The sequence below is a fragment of the Borostomias antarcticus genome, assembly GCF_949987555.1.
Source record: "Borostomias antarcticus genome assembly, chromosome: 19".
NCBI lineage: Eukaryota > Metazoa > Chordata > Actinopteri > Stomiiformes > Stomiidae > Borostomias > Borostomias antarcticus.
In genome coordinates, this window is record NC_140252.1 from 4,292,359 (window position 1) to 4,315,689 (window position 23,331).

General features: G+C 45.8%; 5 protein-coding genes across 5 annotated transcripts in view; 2 read left to right on the top strand and 3 right to left on the bottom strand.

Annotated features, from left to right (window-relative positions):
• Positions 1-23,331, top strand: part of LOC311321810 (histone H1-like) — a gene marked incomplete at both ends in the record, with an annotated part of 149,988 nt that overhangs the window by 110,549 nt on the left and 16,108 nt on the right. The window lies entirely within an intron of this gene.
• Positions 2,396-2,806, bottom strand: LOC311321831 (histone H3.2; the record flags this gene model as incomplete). Its single annotated transcript, XM_084453846.1, has 1 exon — positions 2,396-2,806. The coding sequence occupies one exon, from the start codon at positions 2,804-2,806 to the stop codon at positions 2,396-2,398; it is 411 nt and encodes a 136-aa protein (XP_084309972.1).
• On the bottom strand, positions 3,672-4,058 carry LOC311321854 (histone H2A-like; the record flags this gene model as incomplete). Its single annotated transcript, XM_084453869.1, has 1 exon — positions 3,672-4,058. The coding sequence occupies one exon, from the start codon at positions 4,056-4,058 to the stop codon at positions 3,672-3,674; it is 387 nt and encodes a 128-aa protein (XP_084309995.1).
• On the bottom strand, positions 6,711-7,325 carry LOC311321806 (histone H1-like; the record flags this gene model as incomplete). The annotated part of the gene is made up of 1 exon (XM_084453821.1): positions 6,711-7,325. One exon carries the CDS (start codon positions 7,323-7,325, stop codon positions 6,711-6,713), a length of 615 nt encoding a protein of 204 aa, XP_084309947.1.
• On the top strand, positions 10,442-10,819 carry LOC311321884 (histone H2B-like; the record flags this gene model as incomplete). Its single annotated transcript, XM_084453899.1, has 1 exon — positions 10,442-10,819. The coding sequence occupies one exon, from the start codon at positions 10,442-10,444 to the stop codon at positions 10,817-10,819; it is 378 nt and encodes a 125-aa protein (XP_084310025.1).

Genomic DNA, 23,331 nt, shown 5'->3' on the forward strand with positions numbered 1-23,331 from the left:
GTGTAGCTAGCCTACATAGTAGTGCTTTAGCGTACTTTGATGGGCAGGGAGAGAAAGGTTGTACTATGAGCAGGGCGAGGTCCAGCAGTTCGGTGCTGTCTCGCCCTGAGTGCTTGGGGTGTACGGTAATGAAAGATCAGAGTGATGCTTCGGCAGCATCGTCTGGGATCTTGCTCCATTCGGAGCCGGTGTCTCATGAGCGGGGCTCTGCGGGGATTACCGCGAGGACAACGAGTTTCTCTGGTCAGCGCCGCAATAGTCCGGGAGCCATGGGGTTGAACCTTGTTTTGTCAGGTGCAATTTTTTTCTTTGCTGTTTCTTGTAGCTTGGGGGTACCTCTTCAAAATACAAGAGGGTGCTCGGTGATATTCCGTGAGCATTTTGAGATATTCATTCCCTTCATGCCCGAAAATGTTTACGAAGCACACCAACATAGCGCTCTAGTCAGCTGCACTCTCTAGTGAAGTGCTCAAAATTATTTCACCACTATCTCCCATGAAAAAGATACCACTTAAACCACTCAAGTATCAAAATGTTCAGCTCTTTAAGGACATTCCGAGACTTATTTCAGATTTTTAATACCTTTTATACTTTTTAAAATATTCTGCTTTTTCAAAAAATTTGGGGAATGGAAATCAATGGGGGAATTTTGAAACCTTCTTCAGCCTTCAACTCCTTCATACTTTGAGCTACAGAAACCATTAAAGTATCTAAATATTTAGCTCTTTAAGGTCATTATGGGGTACATTTTTAATATTTTTCATACTTTTCAAAATATTCAGCTTTTTTCAACAACAAACAATACAATGGACAATGGGCGGAAATTGAAATCCTCTTTGAAGGGGAACGCCACTGTCATAGCAAGTTTAGTAAACTGCTGTCACTCCTACAGTTTTAAGAGCTCATACACTATACAAAACTGTGCTGATTCGTACAATGGAAGTATCTAAGCTGTGTGACTTTTTTCGAGGTATGACGATTTGTTCGACAACCATGCTCCCCATTCAAACGAATGGCGCTCCACTGTAACTTTCGAGCTGCTAATTTTTAATTCATACCCCTTTTCTAACTTGTCGCCATGCCTACAGTTTTTAAGCTACACAGACATGTAATACATAAAAATGTTCAGCAAGTTCCCAGGATTCCTACGGTGTCAATATCTAAGCTGCAGCATTTATACTTTTTCCAGAGAGAGCTGTCTGAAGCCGGCACGCCTTTACACTGAAGGGAATGAAGGGATGCTCAGTGTCAGTTGGGATTTGAATTTGGGGACACAAGCAGGCTCTCTTAAAGATACAGGCACCCATTTATGACTACTGTGGTAGCATTTATATCCCTTCCTACATTCCTTCCTTCCTACCTTCCTTATATTCAAAGAATATTCAGTATGACAGTCTTATTCAGGCTGTAAACTCATATTAATACCTTTTGTTCTTTTTCAGCTATTTAATTCATTAAAACCGTATGAGTTATAATGAGTGTCTAATCTATTAGTATAGTACTAGCAGTAGTAACTTGAGCATGTGCCCTTGTGTCCCTACAAAGACCTCCACAGCTAGTGCTTCTCACCTCAACTTCCATACCAATACCTCCATAGCTACTGCTCAACCCCGGCGGGGCTAGAGACACGCGCTCTTCACTTAGGGGTGCATGGGGATGGCCTGGCGGTCACTGATATATTAATGCGCCTCCCATTTGATCCAATGCATTGTAGTTATTGTTGTTGCTTGGCAACCCTTTTGTTAGGGGAATTATTTTGCTTGGCGGAATTGAGGTAATGATGCTTCGTTTTGAATAAAGGTTAATATTTTACATTGCTGTGTTTATTTTACACTAATAGCTGTAACAACCGTTGTATAAAAGCAACAAACCACTCGAGGCGTGTGTTATAGTGATTGCCTAACAACGCCCCATAGCTGTTATAAAATCACTAACACACGGCCTCGAGTGGTTTAATTAACGCACACATAGTCGTTGATGACCAACGTTGATTATCCGGTACATATAGAACGGTAGTATATAGTGAATATACAACGGCTCGCAATCAGATTGCGAGGTCGGAACTACCCGTTGTATGCGAGCCAGACACCACTGGATGGCGTCAAGTAGTATACTACAATTATCCATCATATGTGTTTTAGTGTAGTACGTAGCCTACTAAATAGTATGAGTCGCAGTATATATTACATTGTATGTAGTGTTGACTTTCGGACACAGCCCTAGTTTTTGGACATTGAAATACCAAAATGTGATTCACAACTGCAGCCAATAGAGGTAGGCAAATTGCTTCGTCTCATGTAGAATGGTAAAACATTGGCTTCATTATTAGAGACAATGAGGTGGCTCTTAAAAGAGCCTTTGTGGGTATTGAAATGATAAAGCAACTCAGACCAATTTAGGCGCGCTCTCCGCGAATTCGGCGGGCCAGCTGGATGTCCTTAGGCATGATGGTCACTCTCTTGGCGTGGATGGCGCACAGGTTGGTGTCCTCGAAGAGGCCGACCAGGTATGCCTCGCTGGCCTCCTGCAGGGCCATCACAGCAGAGCTCTGGAAGCGCAAGTCGGTCTTGAAGTCCTGAGCGATTTCCCTCACCAGGCGCTGGAAAGGCAATTTACGGATCAACAGCTCGGTTGACTTCTGGTAACGACGGATCTCTCTCAGGGCTACTGTGCCCGGCCTGTAACGATGGGGCTTCTTCACACCACCGGTGGCTGGTGCGCTCTTACGAGCTGCCTTGGTGGCGAGCTGCTTCCTCGGAGCTTTGCCACCGGTGGATTTACGGGCGGTTTGCTTGGTTCGGGCCATGACGCTTCTTTCTTTCTCTGCGAGTTGGGAGTTCTATCTCGAGAAACGGCTATGTACAAGTTTATATCGCCGCCCGCAGCCATGCGCTGATTGGACGGCCTCTCCGTGCGGCTTTATTGGCTGTCGCCTCCTTCTCCGGTGGCCATTGGACACGGAGCCTGGTGTCAAGCGCGCCTAAAATTCAAATGATCCACCTCCCTCGCTCCACTTCCAACGGGCGTATTTGCTCCCTTTATCTTCAATCTACTCTAGTCAAATTATTTTGGGGGATTTCTACGAATCATTTTCAAAGTAATTTGAAGGACAACGTTGCAGTGGAGCCCTGGCTTTAGAGGCAAATTTATGTCAATTTAACCCGTGACCCGCCACCACCAAGTTTCTCTTGTTTACACACGTTTTCTGAAAGCATCCCTTATTTTCACTAAATTCTGAACACAAATAATAATCAATAAATTAACACGAAATGTAAAATCCCTCAAATCTGCAAGATGAAACTGCCATCCAAACAAGGCAAATGTCTTCTCAAAATTGTATTTTGTGTTCATAAGATATTTCTGAGAACCAATTGAACACCAATATGGTGAGTGGGAAACACTAGAATCCCCCCCCCCCCCCCAAATACTGTAGCCTATAGCCTACATCACAGTAAACAACGGTGTGTAAAATGACTTAATATAAAAAGAACTGCTGGGTGAAGAATGACCCCATTAACTTGGAAGGCATGCTGCACACAGGTGAAGTGAAACGGTAGCTAAAGTTCATTGTTAGAGGATCGTAGAAGTACACATTGCGCTTTTTAAAAGATTCAAGTGGGTGGCTCTTAAAAGAGCCTTTGGGGTTTTCGGGAGACTTAACAGTAACGACTTTACTTGGCTTTGACAGCCTTCTCGGTCTTCTTGGGGAGAAGCACTGCCTGGATGTTGGGCAGCACGCCGCCCTGGGCAATCGTCACGCCTCCGAGTAGCTTGTTGAGCTCCTCGTCGTTGCGGACAGCCAGCTGAAGGTGACGGGGAATGATACGAGTCTTCTTATTGTCGCGGGCAGCGTTGCCGGCCAACTCCAGGATTTCAGCAGTCAAGTACTCGAGCACAGCGGCCAGGTAGACCGGTGCGCCAGCTCCCACACGCTGGGCATAGTTGCCCTTACGCAGAAGTCTGTGAACACGGCCCACGGGAAACTGAAGACCGGCGCGGGATGATCGGGTCTTCGCCTTTGCCCTAGCTTTTCCTCCTGTTTTGCCTCTTCCACTCATCTTGATTACGTCAGTAATTCACGATTTACGACAGTATGATACTACGCTAATCGGAACACCGTTTTTTTATACCTTGCAGAAACGGGCGCCCATTGGCCACAGGGCCGTTGTCGTCTTATCCAATCGGAGCGGCACCCCCACCCCCTGCTCTATGTCGTGGAGTTCCGCCGAGGCTTGAAATTCCTGTGTTGTAGCATGTGCACAACAATCCACGCAAGAAAAAATGCGCAGATGGCAGCAGTAAAAAAGACAAGAAAAAAAGGCTAATCTGTAAAAATAGATTATTATTGATGATAATAATAAAAGGCAGTCAGGTAGCCTACTAGTTGGTTCAGCTCAGAAGTCAGTCAGAAATGGCATAATTATACAATGACCTATACAATGACCTCATCCCCTGCAGTCGATTTCAGCCTGACTTTTAGTGAGTGTCAGTACAAAAGAACGATAGTTACCTATTGTAACTCCAGTTCTATGAGGGGAGCGTAGCCCCATAGGGGGGCTTCGCTCCTAGCTGTTTACCCCGTTGCCAAGGCAACGCAGACTGAATATGAATATTAAAATTTAACGCATCTGACAGCCAATCAGGTACAGGTGCCTTACTCTCTAAACTGTATAAAAGAGAGCTAAACCCATCAAACTGCTCCCAAAATATAAATATTTCAGCGAGCTAGAATGAGGGTCAGCAGGGCCCGAAGCCCTATGGGGCTACGCTCCACTCATAGAACTGGAGTTACAATAGGTAACTATCGTTCTATTTCACGGAGCTTCGCCCCATAGGGAGGTTTCGCTCCTTGTGGTTTAGGCGGAGCGAGCGATGCCCTATGTACCCCTGCTGAGCCTGACATCCCGACGGGACATCAAACCCGGCATGGCTGAGGCCAAGGCGCCACAGTAACACAAGCATTATAACCTTACAATGCCATGATACACAGGCCCCGACCCACCCGCCACTATCAGTGCACTGAAGGGCGGGGTAAGAGATGCGCTGAGAAGGAGACTAGGTAGGGCGCAGTTACGCATGGTAACTCTAGCCTACTATGTCCTTCACACAAGTCAATTACGACCACAACAATCTCACATATAACCCAAAGGGGATGTGGAGATAACAGCCGTATCCACCTGCTAGGAAAAACCTGAGGGCAGGTTACCTGATGGAACTGAACACTGAGGCCAGTAGCACCCAATCAGTCCATCACTGCATGTCCCGCCGCGCACCCCTGACAGCTGTGCTCAGCACAGATGTTGCCAGCGAGTCAGACGGGACATCCAAAAGATCGTAGCGGATAAAAGGCGACGGCGTCGACCAAGATGCCGCCGCACATATATCCTCCACACTAACCCCACTGAAAAGGGCCATCGACGTAGCCACTCCTGTAGTGACCCTCCCAGGCAGAGGGCAGCCCGCTGCCTTATAGGCTGTGGTGATGCCCTCACACAGCCAGCGGGACAGGCGCTGCTTGGATAGAGGCGACCCCACCTTGCCAGCGCCGTAGCAAACCAGCAACTGAGGCGTGGACCTCACCGCCGCTGTGGCCTCGACATACCGCGCCAACGCACGGACGGGGCACAGACGGTGTAGGCGAGCATCCTCCCCGTCCTCATGCGGTGGAGGATAAAACGCCCGTAACTCCAAAGCCTGTGATCTGTAAGAGCTCTTAACCACCTTCGGCAAAAAGGATGGGTTAGGATGTAACACTGCCTTGCTGAAATCACCGGTGATGGTGAGACAGCCTGACTGCGTCGACAGAGCACACAGATCACTGACACGCTTACCCGAGACCAAAGCGAGGAGTAGCGCCGTTTTCACCGACAGCCACTTGTGTGACACCTGTTCCAAAGGCTCGAATGGCGGTCTCACAGAGCGCATTCAGCACCAAGGACAGGTCCCACTGCGGCGCCGTGGCTCTGACCGTAGGCCTAAGCCTCCTGGCGCCCAACAAAAAACGACTCACCAAGGGATGCGTGAAAACTGTAGTCTTGGCGAAACCCTCATGACAAGCAGAAATGGCTGACGCTGTGCCACTTAACCCCAACTCAAAACATTGTGCGTCGCTTTAGACTTAGAGAATGCATGCATGTCTATGGGCGTTTCTCAAAATACCGTTTTACTAATTATTTGAATTTGTAATTTCAATAATGTATAACGCAACAGAGTACGTATCATGTTGGAGCGAGTCGGGACGGAATTTGGCCACAATGCAAAGGGTCACAGCATGGCGGCGATCAGCTCTGATCATCGACTGCGCAGTCCTGATCCTTACGAACGCGCCCACGGCCTGCGCTGCTCCGCCGCTCTCTCACTACTCCTCTCATTTCAGGCGCCAAAAAGACAATGTTGAATAAACTACGCGTCGATCTGATCCCCGTGCACGCCAGTTGAGCATTAACATGCATCAGAAAATGAGTTTTACCCTACAGTTGAAATTCATAGCCTCCCATTACCAGTGCTGTGGAAGTGTATTATAATGAAACACCAGCGTGTACAGCACGTTTTCAGTACCATTAGATTAAGTGCTTTATATCGGAATTATTACTGTTGGAAGTGCGCCCGCGTGAATTCGGTGGCCATACATGGAGATGCGCTTTTATGGAGTTGGTTGGGTGGCTCTTAAAAGAGCCTTTGTAATAGTAAAGAGGACAGAAAGAAGACGTTTACTTCTTCTTGGGGGCTGCCTTCTTCGCCTTGGCAGCCCTGGGCTTGGCAGCTTTGGGCTTGACGGCCTTCTTGGGGCTCTTGGCTGGGGCTTTTTTGGGTGTCGCGGGCTTCTTGGCCTTTTTGGGGCTCTTTGCCACCTTCTTAGCTGCGGGCTTCTTGGCTTTCTTGGGAGATTTCTTGGCAGCTGCAGGCTTCTTAGCCACGACCTTTTTGGGCTTCTTCGCTGCAGCGGGCTTCTTGGCGGCTACCTTCTTGACCTTCGGGGCGGCGGGCTTCTTAGCTGGCTTCTTTACCTTCGCCTCGGCTGCTTTGTTGATCTTGAAAGAACCGGAGGCGCCAGTTCCTTTGGTCTGTACCAAAGTGCCCTTGGTGACGAGGCTCTTGACGGCGATCTTGACGCGGGAGTTGTTCTTCTCCACGTCGTAGCCGCCGGCAGCCAGTGCCTTCTTGACCGCTGCCAGGGAGACACCGCTCCTCTCCTTGGAGGCGGAAACAGCCGTGACGATCAGCTCGGCGACGCTGGGTCCCACTTTCTTGGGCTTGGCTGCTGCCTTCTTCTTGGGTGCCTTGGCCGGTGCGGCGGCTGCGGGAGCTGGGGCGACTTCTGCCATGTCTATCTTGAGTTTGCTCTGCGGTATCACACACGTACTGTATGTCGGTCCTGCTGACTGTGAGTCCTCGACGCTGCGAGGGGTTGGCCTTAAACGCGCCATGAGAACCGTGTGGACTCAGCTCCACCACCGAGGAGCTCTCGGTTACCAAAATGATGTTCCTCCTGTGTTTTCTCCTGGTGTATAAAGGGCTAAAAATCAAAGTTGGAGTGGAGCACAAGTCCGAAAGCGAATGTGACAGCGAACAGCCTATTTGTCGTTCGAAATAAAGTTGTTTGGGTAGCGGCGGCCTCGTCTGTTTATTCGCTACCGGGTAAAAACACCGCCGTTCATCTCTCGGATGGAGCCGTGCGCACTAGCTTTCCAGTGGCATTTGACTCCTAAAATGTCTAAAAGTGCATGCGATTATGGACAGAAATCGTTGCCCAGTGAGACAAGTTGTCTGGCAAGGGGCTAAAATGATTTAGGGTACACAGAAGCGGTGGCTATGTTTTAAAACGGGGTCTCTTTTGGGGTGCGTAAAGCACAGCGTTGAAACTGGGGCTGAGACCTGGTCCCTATCAAGCTGGTGTCTGCCCGTGTGTGTAGGCTACCTTTCGCCCTCCCTGGGTGATTCACATTTGGATTCCCTGCAGAATGACTTCGCCTGGTCTTTTTGGACTGTCTGTCGCCTATTACAACCCTCGTCTGGGGCAATGTCCTCGTTTGGTTGGTAGCCTATGCAGTGAAGTGACCTGAGGCGCACCGGCTGCGTTACATAGGATTGCAAAAAGTGACAAGCAACCATCACAACACACACGCGTCGTTTTCTTTTTACTGAATTTGATGACCTTGCTATAAAAATGTCTGAATCGCATCTTGAGTGGCTAGGCTATTGTGCCATGAGAATTATAGAGAACGCAGGAGCCCAGTCGCCTAGCCGATCCTATCGCAGCCCATGTAGTGAAGATAGGCCTATAGCCTACATGGAAGGACATGTAGGCGCTTATTGTTGAGTGATATGAGCAATTAGCTCTTTCTGGGCTGTGTGATTTGGGATTCTGAACGAGCCTACCTGATGTGAATAGGCGTGGTCGAGGCAGAATGAAATAAATTTGGCTTAATTTCTAAAAATGTTTATCTCAAGCAAGATTGTGTTCTTGAGCACAGTATTTACGCCTACAGGGAATAACAAGATAAGTGACTGAGCGGGAACTGCTAAGAATCAATCTCCTATAGCCTACCATGTTAGACTATTGCTAACAACATGAGTAGAAACTCGAGAATCCAGAGGCGATCAACAGAAGGTGTTTGCTTCAACAAGAGCATACAGTCTCATACAGAGAATACAGTCTCAGTGAGTGTCCTGCAGGAGAGATGCCCTTCGCACATAGGCCTAACAGTTGTATAATATATCTGTTTCTATCAGTTGTCACAGGCTGCTTCTATCAGTTGTCACAGGTGGCTTTTCAGATTGATGGTTCATCTTATTATAAGTTAGGGCAGTGCCTTCTGTCCAATACTGTTGATTCAGCTGTCTGGTGCCGATTTACACCTTATTGGGGCCACTTTCTGTGGGCCACGGTCATCCCTCCCTGTCCACTCTTCAAAGACTGTTCATTACAAACTTTAGTTTTAATATCCTTTGTTCAAGTCCTAATGTATATGCCTGTCATATGGTCCCTCAATTCCTAGTCCTTACGCACTAGGCTACCTTAGCACCCTAGTCTAGTGACCTTAGTCTGCCCTGCCGCTACTCTGTGACAGCCAAGGCCCAGCTTCTGATTTGCACACACAGGGCCTACTCTGCCAGTGTTGAATCATCCATCATTGAGATACACAGAGTACATATAGTTTATTTCTAAGGCATGTGAAGACTACTTAAACCTTCTAAATTCACCACTGTAGCCTATAGGCAGCTGCAAATAAATCGCTACACTCAGTCAAGCAGATACAGCTATCTACGATGCAATAGTGAATGATGTCTACTGTGGAATAGTTTTATTTTCTAGGCTATGCAGCCAATTTTTAGATTTATGACTGTGAACAAGTCATTAAAAGAATATGGGGAACACGTCTGTCAGAACAACTGGCTGCTGATATCAGTGAGGAGTGAAAGCGGTGAGAGCGACAGTGTGCAGTGGAGCTCTTATGGAAATACCCCAAAATGCCTAATGCCAACATGGTGCCCTGGGCTCAATGCTGACAGGACTTTTAGTGGGGTGGAATTTAAGAGGAAACAAGGGAGGCAAAAAACAACCTGGCGAAGAACTGTGAGCTCGGAACTAAAAATGGCTACCTAACTTGGGACAAGGCACAACATGCTGCACAGGACAGGGCCAGATGGAAGCAGAGAGTCACAGCCTTATGTTCCTCAACCAACCAAGAGGATTAAAAGTAAGTTGAGTAAGGAATAACAATCCAACTGCAGACCGTGTCCTTTTGTTAGTGTGACCATATCTAGGCTACCTAGCAACCTGCTTTGGTGTCCTTGTGGACATATCAGGGTTTGTCGTTTGCTAGATTTTGAGAAAGCTGTCCTGTGATGTGTCATGCTAGGTTCAACACTGACCTGAGAATCAACTAGGCTAAGGGCTTCAAAATTCACAAAACTCATCTCCAATGATGTATTTCAACTCAACAATGTATTTTAAATTCAACGGAGTCATTATTAATCATTGACTTTATTTTCTGCAAATGCCATCATTTTGTTTACAAAGACTTCACGCACCACTCGCCCATTATATGCCAATGGGTGGGAGGTCCAAACAAATGTGGGTGGGAGGTGTAAACAAAATGCTTCAACAATGGATGACCATGGAGAAAATGTCCATATGTGTCTCAAATAATTAATTTTCCCCATAGGGATTTTGGACTACACTCCACAATGTTGGCACTGCTACATCCAATAAATTGACGTCAGACCACACGCCCCACAGCAGGGAAAGTGGGCTGGGGGGTGAGGGAGTTCCTGAGCATGCGCGGTCAATTTGGTTCGTTGGGGAAACGAGGACGTCAGAGTTCAACGCAGAAAATGACGGGAGCCTTGCCTAAACATTTGCATACTCCCACTACATATACCGGGTGACTACCCGCCGCTTTACAATTGTTCTTGAGAAGAAACGACACTTAGAAAAATGCCCGAACCGGCTTCCAAGTCCGCGCCCAAGAAGGGCTCTAAGAAAGCCGTCTCCAAGACCGCTGTCAAAGGCGGCAAGAAGCGCAGAAAGTCGAGAAAGGAGAGCTACGCTATCTACGTGTACAAAGTCCTGAAGCAGGTGCACCCCGACACCGGCATTTCCTCCAAGGCCATGGGGATCATGAATTCCTTTGTGAACGACATCTTCGAGCGCATTGCCGGAGAGTCCTCTCGCCTGGCGCACTACAACAAGCGTAGAACCATCACCTCCAGGGAGATCCAGACCGCCGTGCGCCTGCTGCTCCCCGGTGAGCTGGCCAAGCACGCCGTGTCCGAGGGCACCAAGGCAGTGACCAAGTACACCAGCTCCAAGTAAAGAGGCGGCTTTTCACGCTCCAATCTACCCAAAGGTTCTTTTAAGAGCCACCCACATATTCTATAAAATAATGCAATTCCATGATGGTAGAGACTATATTTTTATGTTTAATGTTCGTATACATGTGTGTGTGCTCGGGATGCGTGCTGTAATTAATTGATCACCGAATGTGTAATTTGTTGACCATCTCTCTGGGGATCAATGCAGTGGTCTCTGTAAGCCTGGGGCATTGCGCGCCTTTTCTTATTCTTCTAAGCCCCCCGGTAACGTTAGAATACACGGATCGCAGGCTTGGTCGACGGCGAGGATATTTACGATTGATTTAGTGTAGCTACGAGTCATCCCCGTCGGTAGCCGATCACGAAATATGACCAAGTAGACTGATTCTAGAAATAGACTGATTCTAGACTATTAGCCCATTACGGTGGGTGACAGTTGAGTGGGATTCAAACCTCTTCTACAGGAAAACAATGCCAGCAGTGTTGGGAGGAGCAGCCATTCTTGCATTGCCTCGCAGCCAGACTCGACGCGAAAACAAATATTTCACAATAGAAACTGGACTTCCAAGCCGTCCGGGACGATTTGAGTGGGAGACTGTGGTGGCTGGATTCGGTTGACCTATGACATTTGGACACTCACAAAATGCCATTATAACACTTCAGATTGAATTCACCAGTAGCCTACCACAGGGTTCTCCTCCCAAGGACCAACACAATCACACAACCTTGTCAAATGAGGACACGAAATATAACAGAGTTGAGTAAAAGAAACATACTTTATTACCTTACAATGGCAGCAAAGGGACGGTTACACAGAGACACAAGGGGTATCTGTGCAAGCGCGCCGACTAGTGTCGGAACGTTCTGTATATACTATTCCACACAATACATTGGCGCATGACTACATGTGTGAGTACCTGATTGGTTGAAACCTTTATCTAATGCTAGTCCTATGAGCTAACTACTTTCGTTTTCCATTCAGCCGATGTGATTAGGGTGTTCTGTTAGTTACATCTTACTGCAACACAGACAGGCTTTTCATTGTGAGGTGTCCTTGGCAGTCAACTTATCTGCTACTGGAACATAGATAATAACAACTTTTCATGCATACTGTATTCTGGAAAACTACAGAGTGTACAACAGTATTGAAGCTTAACTAGGCCTAAAAAAGCAGGCCTTGTTTAAACAACTATAATAGCACTTAATCAAAAATACCTTTCACATTTCCCCCCTTTGATCCATACTATGGATCACTCTACTGTTAACATTACTGGTGAATGATGCTAAGCTAAGCTATCAGAATGGGGAATAACAGAGTACTTGAAGACACATCTAAATAGCCCAGTGACTTTAAAACAGAGTATAAAACATAATAGAACATAGTTACTGTACTGTAACTAGTACAATCATAAAAAAACAGTTTAAAATGTCAGGAATGGCATGAGCCTTTAATAGTGAAATTTACAACAGTATCATTGCTTTTGGGTTGACCCTTTTGGTCAGTTGCTCAGCTTCTTGGTGGTTTTGTCTTCAGGACTCCAAAAGTCCTCTCCGGTGCTCAACCTTTAGGTGACTGCCAGCTGGTCTGTCACTGTAGGGAGGTGTTTGTAGCTCGACTAGCAGGGGCCACGGCTCTCGTGTCTACCCGAGTTAGGAGGTCCCCGTGTGGGGTGTATGTCAGTTATCAGTGTCTGGAAGTGTATGTGTATGTTCAGATCTTGCCTGTTACTGGAGGATCACTCCAGGGTAGCCTCATGGTATTTCTGGAGATCCCAGGCCTTCTGCTGGGCTGGGGACAGGGAGGCTTCTTCATCCTGCAGCAGGACCATCTCGGTGGCGTCTGCTCCCAGGGTGGCTCAGGTTGCTTTGGTGATGAGACACTTGCAGATAGGGATGCCACAGAACACTAGTATTCCAATTAGAACCAGGACACTCACGATCATGGAGACTGCTTTCCCCGCCCAGCCAGAGAAGAACTCGGTCAGCCAATGTAGGTCTCCTCCGGTGGGGGCGGTCTGGCTCAATACTTGTTCAATCATGGTGGCGCTATGTTTGAGATAGTTAGTGACATTGTCTTTGGCGTCTGGGATAAAGAAACAACAACTTATGCCTAACATTTTGCATACTCCACCTTCCCTGGCGTGGCTTACGTCCATTCATATTGGGCTAGGTGGGCGGGTGGCCTTCGCTCTCTCTGGGGTCTCCTAGGTGGTGGGGTCGGGTCCTCCTCTTCTGGGACCTCCTCTGGGTCCGCGGGCTCTGGGACTGGTTGTTCTTCCTTGACAGGGGAAAAACTGGGAACAGAAGGAATGTCAGTTTGTGGGGTGTCGGGTCCCCCCTTTGTTGATGACTCTGGCTCACACGATGGGAAGTCTCTGGTGGTTTCCTCTGGGATGTCTTCCCCTCCAGGTTCCTGCTGGTCCTAGGGTGTATCTGTGTCTTTCTCCACAGACCCACCCATACGCCAGCATGCTCTTAGGAGTGGTTATAGCTCCCCAAGGACAGGTTACATTGTGTGTGACATTCCGATAGGTTACCGTGCAGTTGGGGTTGTGGGCGTCGACATGGATGTTGGCTCGTTCTGGTGCTGACAGGTTACTGGAGGTGGGCTGGTTGCATTGTTCCTGATCATTTGGTCAATTGAGAGAACACTTAGAATGTCAAATGGTGTGGTGCAATTGATCTGATTGATCTTCTCAAGGGCAGTGGTGGGTCGGGGGTTGAAAATTTTTTTCTGCTGTTTTGTGTGATGCCTGGGCAGTACCAGGATCGGGTAAGGATCTGACTAATTTTGACCCCTTCATCAGATCAGACCCCTTTGCTCACGTGACCACGTCCGTGAGCAACATGACAGTAATATGTGTAATGTTACAAATATGTATAATTGCCTTTGCGGCAATTGTAAGGCAATGTCTCTAACGCACACAACACAACAGTCACTTCAATCACAACTTCTTGAATAGTAGTAGTAATAGTAATAGTAGTAGAACAGTAGTAGTAGAATAGTAGTAGTAGAATGGTACCTTTAATCAGAATGGGGAACGTACTTTATGTGGAACAGCAACACTGTTTAATATCGGAGTCGTTATGGTTCTATTTCGCACCGCTCAGATAAAACACTTCACACAGTCAATGAATTTGAAAACCCAACCAAAAGAATAATTCTTCAACAACTAAAATGTTAAACACAGGCGCAGCACTTCTCTGTGAGCCTAACCGGTGTTTAGGTATGGGAATTCTTGGTCTATGGACGGACTATGTAGTTATAATGTAGCTAGCATTAAAACCTCACCGTGGCAACCAATGTACATATGTGGACCTTTTTAATCTCTTATATCCTATGCCGTACGTCAACAAGCGTAGCCCTAGGTATATACTGTCATTAAAAATGAATTTTTAACTCTGTGAACAATTGGTGTACGTTTGGAACTTACTTAAAATGTCAGAAAAGCAACCTCCAGTTGGTGTGTTGGTTGTCCTTTTTAGGGAGGGATTCCAGGCCTCCCTGCCCCTCTGAGCGGCCTGCGTCCGCCTTCCAACCTCGTCCGTCGACGGCTTGGCTATGAAGTGGATGCGTGAAGGGTGATCAGTCCAACGGAGGCTCACTCAGACGGGCAGATCAGCTGGAATCCCACTTCTTGACACCAGTGAAATGTGGCGGCTGGATTCGGTTGACCTATGACATTTGGACACTCACAAAATGCCATTATAACACTTCAGATTGAATTCACCAGTAGCCTACCACAGGGTTCTCCTCCCAAGGACCAACACAATCACACAACCTTGTCAAATGAGGACACGAAATATAACAGAGTAGAGTAAAAAAACATACTTTATTACCTTACAATGGCAGCAAAGGGACGGTTACACAGAGACACAAGGGGTATCTGTGCAAGCGCGCCGACTAGTGTCGGAACGTTCTGTATATACTATTCCACACAATACATTGGCGCATGACTACATGTGTGAGTACCTGATTGGTTGAAACCTTTATCTAATGCTAGTCCTATGAGCTAACTACTTTCGTTTTCCATTCAGCCGATGTGATTAGGGTGTCCTGTTAGTTACATCTTACTGCAACACAGACAGGCTTTTCATTGTGAGGTGTCCTTGGCAGTCAACTTATCTGCTACTGGAACATAGATAATAACAACTTTTCATGCATACTGTATTCTGGAAAACTACAGAGTGTACAACAGTATTGAAGCTTAACTAGGCCTAAAAAAGCAGGCCTTGTTTAAACAACTATAATAGCACTTAATCAAAAATACCTTTCACAAGACCTAGGCTAGGAAACTTGCACTGCGGACAACAAGCTACAATTCGTTGTAATACAACAGAATTCCAGTCGTTATAACGGCGAAAACATCTTTCCCGCTTAGAAACTCCGCTAGCGGATACTCGTTCTTTAATTGTTGTTCACGTAGTTCAATAACGGCACTCGGCTGATTTTATTCTAACGCTACCGCTCGTGAGCTGTAATTGGGTACAGCACTATGAATATCTTATTACAGTTCAATATTTAATCTGGAGCTTTTATATAAAATGTATTCTACATTCACTATGAGCATCAATTATGCATGACCTGAGAATTCGACATAGAGACATGGCTTTTAATTGTAGATGTGGGTGGCTCTTAAAAGAGCCGTTGGGTCGGTATGCCACAAATTATCCAGAAAACGCTTATCCGCCGAAGCCGTACAGGGTGCGTCCCTGGCGCTTCAGAGCGTAGACCACATCCATGGCAGTGACGGTCTTCCTCTTGGCGTGCTCGGTGTAGGTCACGGCATCACGGATAACGTTCTCCAGGAACACCTTCAGAACACCGCGGGTTTCTTCCTAGATCAGGCCAGAAATACGCTTCACGCCACCACGACGAGCCAGACGACGGATCGCAGGCTTGGTGATGCCCTGGATGTTATCACGAAGAACCTTGCGATGACGTTTGGCGCCTCCCTTGCCGAGTCCTTTTCCTCCCTTACCGTGTGTACGGATCGGTTTCATTGAGGACAAAGTGACATTTGAGCTAAACTTGCTATGACAGCGGCGTTCCCCTTTAAATTACTGCACATGAATTCAATAACTTACATAGCACCATCAGGTAACCACATTTTTACATAGCTTCTATAACATCCAGTGACAAAAAGTCTCCAACACCAGGGTTTGAACTCCTGCCTGGGAGTCAGGCACTTTATCCACTATACCACCAGGGATCTGGATAATGTGCGGTGTCATAGTGTTTTTGTTTTGGTGTTCTGGGACCACTGCCTCTTGTGGAGGCAACATAGAACTGCAGGTCAACAACACGACGGAGGGAAAGAGGGGAAGGAGGGCAATAGTATCCAGCTGCAGCCGTGCAGCCGCCGAAATAGGACCTGAGAATTAGGACCCGGGAAATAGGACCGCACCGCAGGTATTCTGGGAATTAGAGTCCACTACAGCCTATATATATTGCTAGTTGTCATATATGTAATCATCCAGATTTGTAACAAAAGATTAACAATTAGACTAAAAATGACCTCAGTGACTTTAGCTAGTAGCTAGCTAGTTAGCTAAGCGCTGTAAAGTCACTCGAAGCTCAAGACTACTTTTCATTTATTGACATAGCTAATCAATGATATAACACTTTCAATTGTTATATACCCCAATTATTTTAAGGACAGGCATTTCAGGACAAATCTGGCTGGAATAAGACAGAAGGGCTTTTGGTGGGGCTGGAATGTCTCCCAGTCCCGCCGCTTCCAGGTTGCTGACCGCTTTCTTCATACTTGAGGTAAATCTTCACACTCAGTCAATATTTCAGCTCGCTGAAATATTTTGGGAGCAGTTTGATGGGTTTAGCTCTCTTTTATACAGTTTAGAGAGTAAGGCACCTGTACCTGATTGGCTGTCAGATGCGTTCAATTTTAATATTCATATTCAGTCTGCGTTGCCTTGGCAACGGGGTAAACCACTAGGAGCGAAGCCCCCCTATGGGGCGAAGCTCCGCAAAATAGAACCACACACAGTCTAGTCTATTGCAACCAGCGTTTTAACGACATGCAATAAGCGAGATTAGACTACAATAAGGTTAGAATTATTATTGTTTATTGCAGGCGGTCTTGTTGTTAATGTTTGGACTGAACTGGGCTTTAGAATAGCAGGCTAACGTTATTATTGCAAATATAGGTCTAATGTCTAATTTGCATATAACAACAATCAAATGTAGGCTATTAGGCTAGTTGTATAATAATATTGATGTTCTTGTGTGTTATAGCCTACTGTGTGGTGCTGACGATTTAGTTAACATTGCAACCATCTGTCTGTCGAGTGCGCATCTGTCTTTATGTGTGTGTGTGTGTGTGTGTGCGTCTGTCTGTGTGCATCTGTCTGTAGGTGTACATCTGTATGTCTGTATGTGTACATCTGTCTGTCTGTATGTGTAGGGTGGATTCAGGTAATGTGGGACAGTTTTTAGTAGATGCTCCGTTAGACTTTTTAAACAAATATTAACTTAACCCAGTGATGCTTCAATAAATCATTTTAGGCCTTATAAAAATGTATGAGCTGGAATTAAATTGGAATACAATCATTTTTAGAAACTACACAACTTCAAACCTACCTTGACCCCCTCTTTCACTTAGGCAGCATGTTCAGATAATGTGGGCCAGTCATTTTTAGATTAAAACAGAAGATTTATTTTCACTGGATATTAACATGAAAATTAACAATGAACATTTTTATTAGATAATTATTAATCATGTAATTCAATGTTTAGGCACTATAGGCCTTTAGGTTTAAAAAATATCATGTGTAGTTAAAAATATCATGTGTAGTTAAAAAAAAATAATTGTTCTAATCATGGAGGCCTATGTCAATCACTCTTGTCAATGTTCCTGCAGTAGACTATTTGTCATTCAGTCTACATTTTTAGGAAACACTCCCTGCAAATGAAAACTCCTTCATCAAGAGTCCGTTTTCCTCCGCACAGGACCGGTGATACCAGAGCTCCCACATGACACATTTGACCCAGTCCTCTTCTTTTTTGGGGTACTCTTTATCCCCATAGGTCTCCTGGCAGCCGTTGCATTTTGTTTGGTCTTGACTCACGCCCACTTTTCCTTTTTTGTTTGTTTGGACCACCTTTTCCTCTAGCTAACCATAGCCCTACCCTTTAACCTTTGGACTACAACGATCATTTCATTTAGCTAGCTAGGGGGTAGGATTAGGGTAGGATTAAGGTTAGGGTAATGGTGGATTAGACTTTGGTTTAGGTTAGGATTTAACTTTAGCCTATAGATAAAAGATAACTAAATAAAGCATAACATGCTGGTCCACTTTACCTGAACAATGCTGGCCCACAATATCTAGCATGTTCAGGTAATGTGGGCCAGTGACATAAATCATTATTTTCATAAAAATGAAACACTTTTTCCCTGTGGTTAGACTACTTCATTATGACCCAGTAGTACAACTTGTTACCAAATTTCAATTCCATTAACAGCCTTAACACTGAGAAATAGAATGGCATATGCCACTGAACTTACCAAGTGTGTTCATTGTATAGACCCCCTGTGAAGACAGACCACGCCCACTCTGATGATGTCATACCAACCCAAACCATTGTTTCTGGCAAGAAGTGTTGTAGTAGTGTAGCCCTAAAAATCGAGTAGCTTACCGAGTCTCCTGGGGCGTTGAAGGGAATTATACAGGGCTACAAATGGTTACGGTTAAACACCCAGTCCTTTATTAATGGATACGGCAGATACGGCAGTCCTACAACATAGCCAAAACGCTCAGACCTGAGAACATGTTCTTCTCCCCGTCTAACAGGTGTGTACCCCCAATACAAGTCCCCAGGGGGGCTCTCTACTGTAGGAACTAACATATCCAGAAGGGGAATAAGTGTGGATGTAACTCTATCCAAAATAATAAAATACAAACTCACAAAATAATAAAAATACAAATGTACTAAATAATCAATGATAGACAACACTACCAAATAATGAAATACAATAATTATCTAGGGGTACAGTAGCAATCCAAGATTGGTATGATAGATATCTATGGAAGGGAGGCTAGCCTCCCTTAGGGCGGGTTCTTTTCTCTTAAATCAATGTAATGCCTTTATTTCTTGCTAATTTGTGATTGGCCAAAACGCTGAAAAATTAACGCAAGGGAGGACAGTACTCCGGCCCTGTCTGAACAGGATTCAGATATTGACATTTTGTTAGTCCAATCACATTCCAGATTCCAGATTTACCACAGTGAAGGCCGATTGAGTCTGCGTTGATGTCTGTGTTTCTCTTCCCTGTGCTATTGGAGACTTTTTGTGTGTTCGTAGCTCCATAATATAATACATCCGAAAGTATTATACGACATATTATACATCAAACTGTTCGTCTATTTGTCTTGATTCTAGCCATCTAAATATCCAAGCTGACATAAATACTTTTTGAGCTAGAGCCGTCTGAACACGACAGTTCCACTGGCTGGCTATAGCCGGTAAAGTTAGCTACGAGGTGCACGTCAGGCTACGGCATAGGCAGGCTCGCAGATTGGCTGGAGGCGCAAGCTGTCGGCAACTCGTCCAAAATATTTCTAGAGACTGGGTCGCAACACCGGATCGGAGAAATCCACAGCCTGGCTCCTGCTTGCGTGAGAATTGATCGCTTTGCGGTGCTTATTCCTCATCCAGTGATGGATGGGTGGATGGGAAACTTTCAACTGAATGTTCATATTGTTCTGATAATTGTAGGCTATAGCAACAGTGGCAGCTTTGACAGCAACCCAAATGAGCTAATCCCATAGCTGTACCATTGCTAGCTAGCCATGAGCGAACTGTTGGATACTGTGTTGCTGTGCAACGTATTCCATTGTCCAGTTGTCAAATCTATTTGCCAACAAACTTTTTGAGAGCCAGCACACCTCAGTGTCCCCTAATCAAAAACATTTTTCATATATCACTTTACCTCTCCAGCACCTCACCAATATCAATTATTTTCTCTCTTTAGAGAAGAGTACAATCCATTACAACAACTATTGCTTACAATGTTTTATTGTTGTTTTGTAATATTTTAACATGAATATGATAAATAAATGCTGCATGTAGTTAGAGAAAGTGTTATTCAGTTGTTCATATGCTACAATTGACTGTAAATCCACTTTAAAGCTGATATTTTAAATTAATAACTGACTGAGGGAAAGTGCCCCCCGGCGCCCATGGGCGGTTCGCCTCTCTTCCTCCTGTCCTCCTCAGTTTTTTAAGTCACCAGCCTCCACTGGGCCGCGTTTCCCAGAGGCATCGTTAAGGCATTGTAGCGCTACGTGCTTCTTAAGAACGTCGTTAGGTCCACCTCTAGGTGGCGATTCGTTTCCCAGAACCTTCTTAAGCCAAGGTATACCACAGCCAATGGATACGTTACGAAGGGCGGTCGGACCCCATCGTAAGCTGTCCCTTGGCGATGCGCTCCGTTCATCCCGTTATAGTTTTAGCTCGATTAGAGCAAAATTACACTTTTAAAAAGGAGAGTTGCAATACAGCGCACATCTATCTATCCTACCTGCGCGATTCACATCATTAGTGTACACAAAATACAATTAACTTGAATGATGAAAATAATGTCATGGAGCCTACAGAGCACATCATGGGAATGTTGTTTTTAAAACTTTTATTGAGCCAAGCAACATATACGGACTATCCATAGCCTAATATAATCCACTTTGTGAACAACAACAACATTTTCTTATGTAAAGGGATAATTTGATGACATTACTTTTCTGGCTGTCTTTATATATTGTCAGACAGATATCCTGGCGAATTGATTAATCCAATGAGGCCATCTAGATGAATAGTCAAATATCCTCACACACGCTCCAGAATATTGTAGAAAGCCTTCCCAGAACAGTGGAGGCTGTTATAGCTGCACAGGGGGGGACCAACTCCATATGATGCCTATTCATTTAGAATGGGATGTCATGAAAGTTGTAATGTATAGGTTGCACAATACTGTTGTCCTTATAGTGTACTTTGCTAACAGATTCACAGTATTTAGTGATCTTACAAATGCTGTTTGTTTTTGGCCCAGTTGTTGCTTTTCGTCTGGCCTCTACGCTGAACCTGCCCGGCATGGTTGAACCTGCTGGGGGGTAACCCCCCACCAATATAGCCTTCATGGTCATGGAGGCACACAAGCCTTCCCACCACAACAAGGTAGCAACACGTAGGAAGGATGAGTGGTGTGGTCAGTGTATGTAGTGTGTGTGGTGAGTGTGTGCAGTGTGTCTCAGGCATCTGCATCATCTGCAAGGGAGGAAAATTCAATTAGCGACATTGAATGGAATGCATGCAGTGTGGGAATAGACAGAGTATACAAAATACACACTTAGCCTACCTGGAGTTGGCAGAATGATGGGCACTGATATGGAGGGCCACACAAACTGTGCCACCGCTAGGGCCTGCTGCCTGTTCTGCAGGTCCAGCCTCTCACGCTGCACACCCAGCCTCTGCCTCCCCACCTCCAGGAGCTCCTTGCTGCAGTCGCACCTCGCATCCGTGGTGTTAAGCTGCCTCTCACGGGGGGCGGGGGGGGGGGACGGGACGTCATGGGGTGTGTGGGGGGTTGGGGGAGAGCGTGTCCACGGGGTGGAGCAGTCTGACTGCGCTGGGGTCTCCTCTCCAGAGGACTGGGAGGCTTGGGGTGACTCAGCTGAGGGCTGGATGTTGGAGGGGCCCTCTCCAGACTCCAAATCAAGGCCACCAGTGATGCCTTGGGAGGCTGTGAGGCCGATGATCGATAGGGCCTTCTCAGGAATTCCTGAATAATCATTTCATCCAAAGTGTAGGACAGGAAATAGAGAAGCATGTCTAATTTCAGGAAGTAGCCTACTGGAGTTGTGCATAGGCCGAACTGGTAGCCGCCAAACAGGACGGCCTTCGGCTGCTCCACCTCGTCCAGCATGATCACTAGTTATTCTTTGGTGAACGCTATCACACGCTTCCTCTTCATATCTGCCATGTCGCTCAATATGTGCAGTTACCCTTGTTTTTTTTATAGGCCACATGCGCCAACACCGGTGCCTGATAGATTAAATTAGTCATCGTATCCGCGCGAATTCTAACGTGGGAATGCTACTGCCACAGGGGCAATTTATATGGGCATTATACCTTTGTTTGTATGATAACTAAATCAGTGGTCATTTTGCTATCATCATTGCCTATCATCATTAAAGTATTTTTTCCTGGCCTTTCAAGACATCCTCGACGGGGCTTATATGTTCCGATCCGATTCATGCTCTTTCTTGGATATTTTATTTGATGTAATGTAATTTGATGTATGAATTGGGACTATCACAAGGTCTCGCTTTGACTCTTAAATACATTAGCAGATGAGCTTTCGGTGGATTAGCTTAATTTTTGATAATATTTAGACTGAAATCAAATAATTAAGACAGCACGTATTATATTGGCACGTCATTTCTGTGACTTTACGAATGGCCATCGATGTGTGCGGCATCGATTAATTCTTTTTTCAGCTCCACCCAAGGTACATCGGAAATCGCCCTTACGATGTACCTTCCGAAGATACATCGTTAGCCTTCCTTGGAGCCGAAGCGCTGTTTCCCAGAGCCTTCTTAGCCAAGGTATACCACAGCCAAGGGATACGTTACGAAGGGCGGTCGGACCCCATCGTTAGTGTACCTTGGCGATGCGCTCCGTTCATCCCGTCATAGTTTTAGCTCGATTCGAGCGAAATTGCACTTTGAAAAAGGAGAGTTGCAATACAGCAGCGCACATCTATCTATCCTACCTGCGCGATTCACATCATTAGTGTACACAAAATACAAAGAACTTGAATGATGAACAAAATGTTATGGCGCCTACAGAACACATCATGGAAATTTTGTTTTGACTACTTTTACTGAGGCAAACGACATATAGGGACTATCCATAGCCTACTATAATCCACTCTGTGAACAACAACAACAACATTTTCCCATGTAAAGGGATAATCAAGATGGCTTGGCTGGCTGTCATCATACTATGTCAGATAGCCTACCGAAAGATATCCTGGCGAATTGATTCACCTACTTAGACCCACAGTAGGGTAGCCACAGGTGGAATTGATCTCTGCTCTTACTTCTAATGATGTGTCATACTGTGAAGGACACAAGTGTGTCTGTCTGAAGGACAAACCTGCCCATGTTCTTTCCCAAACGATATGAAACTAATTCCCTTCTTCCTGTATATTTGTCATTTCTTGCCACATTACAACAGTAGACCTTTGGAAGTAGGCACCCAATATGACAACCAAACATTTGTAACATCACTAAACACTGGGAATCTGTTAGCAAAGTACACTGAGGCCAACAGCATTGGGCCACCTACAGGAACTTTCCTGACATCCCATTCTAAATTAATAGTCATCAGTATGGAGTTGGTCCCCCTGTGCAGCTATAACAGCCTCCACTGTCCTGGGAAGGCTTTCTACAATATTCTGGTGTGTCTGTGAGAATCTTGGGCTATTCATCCAT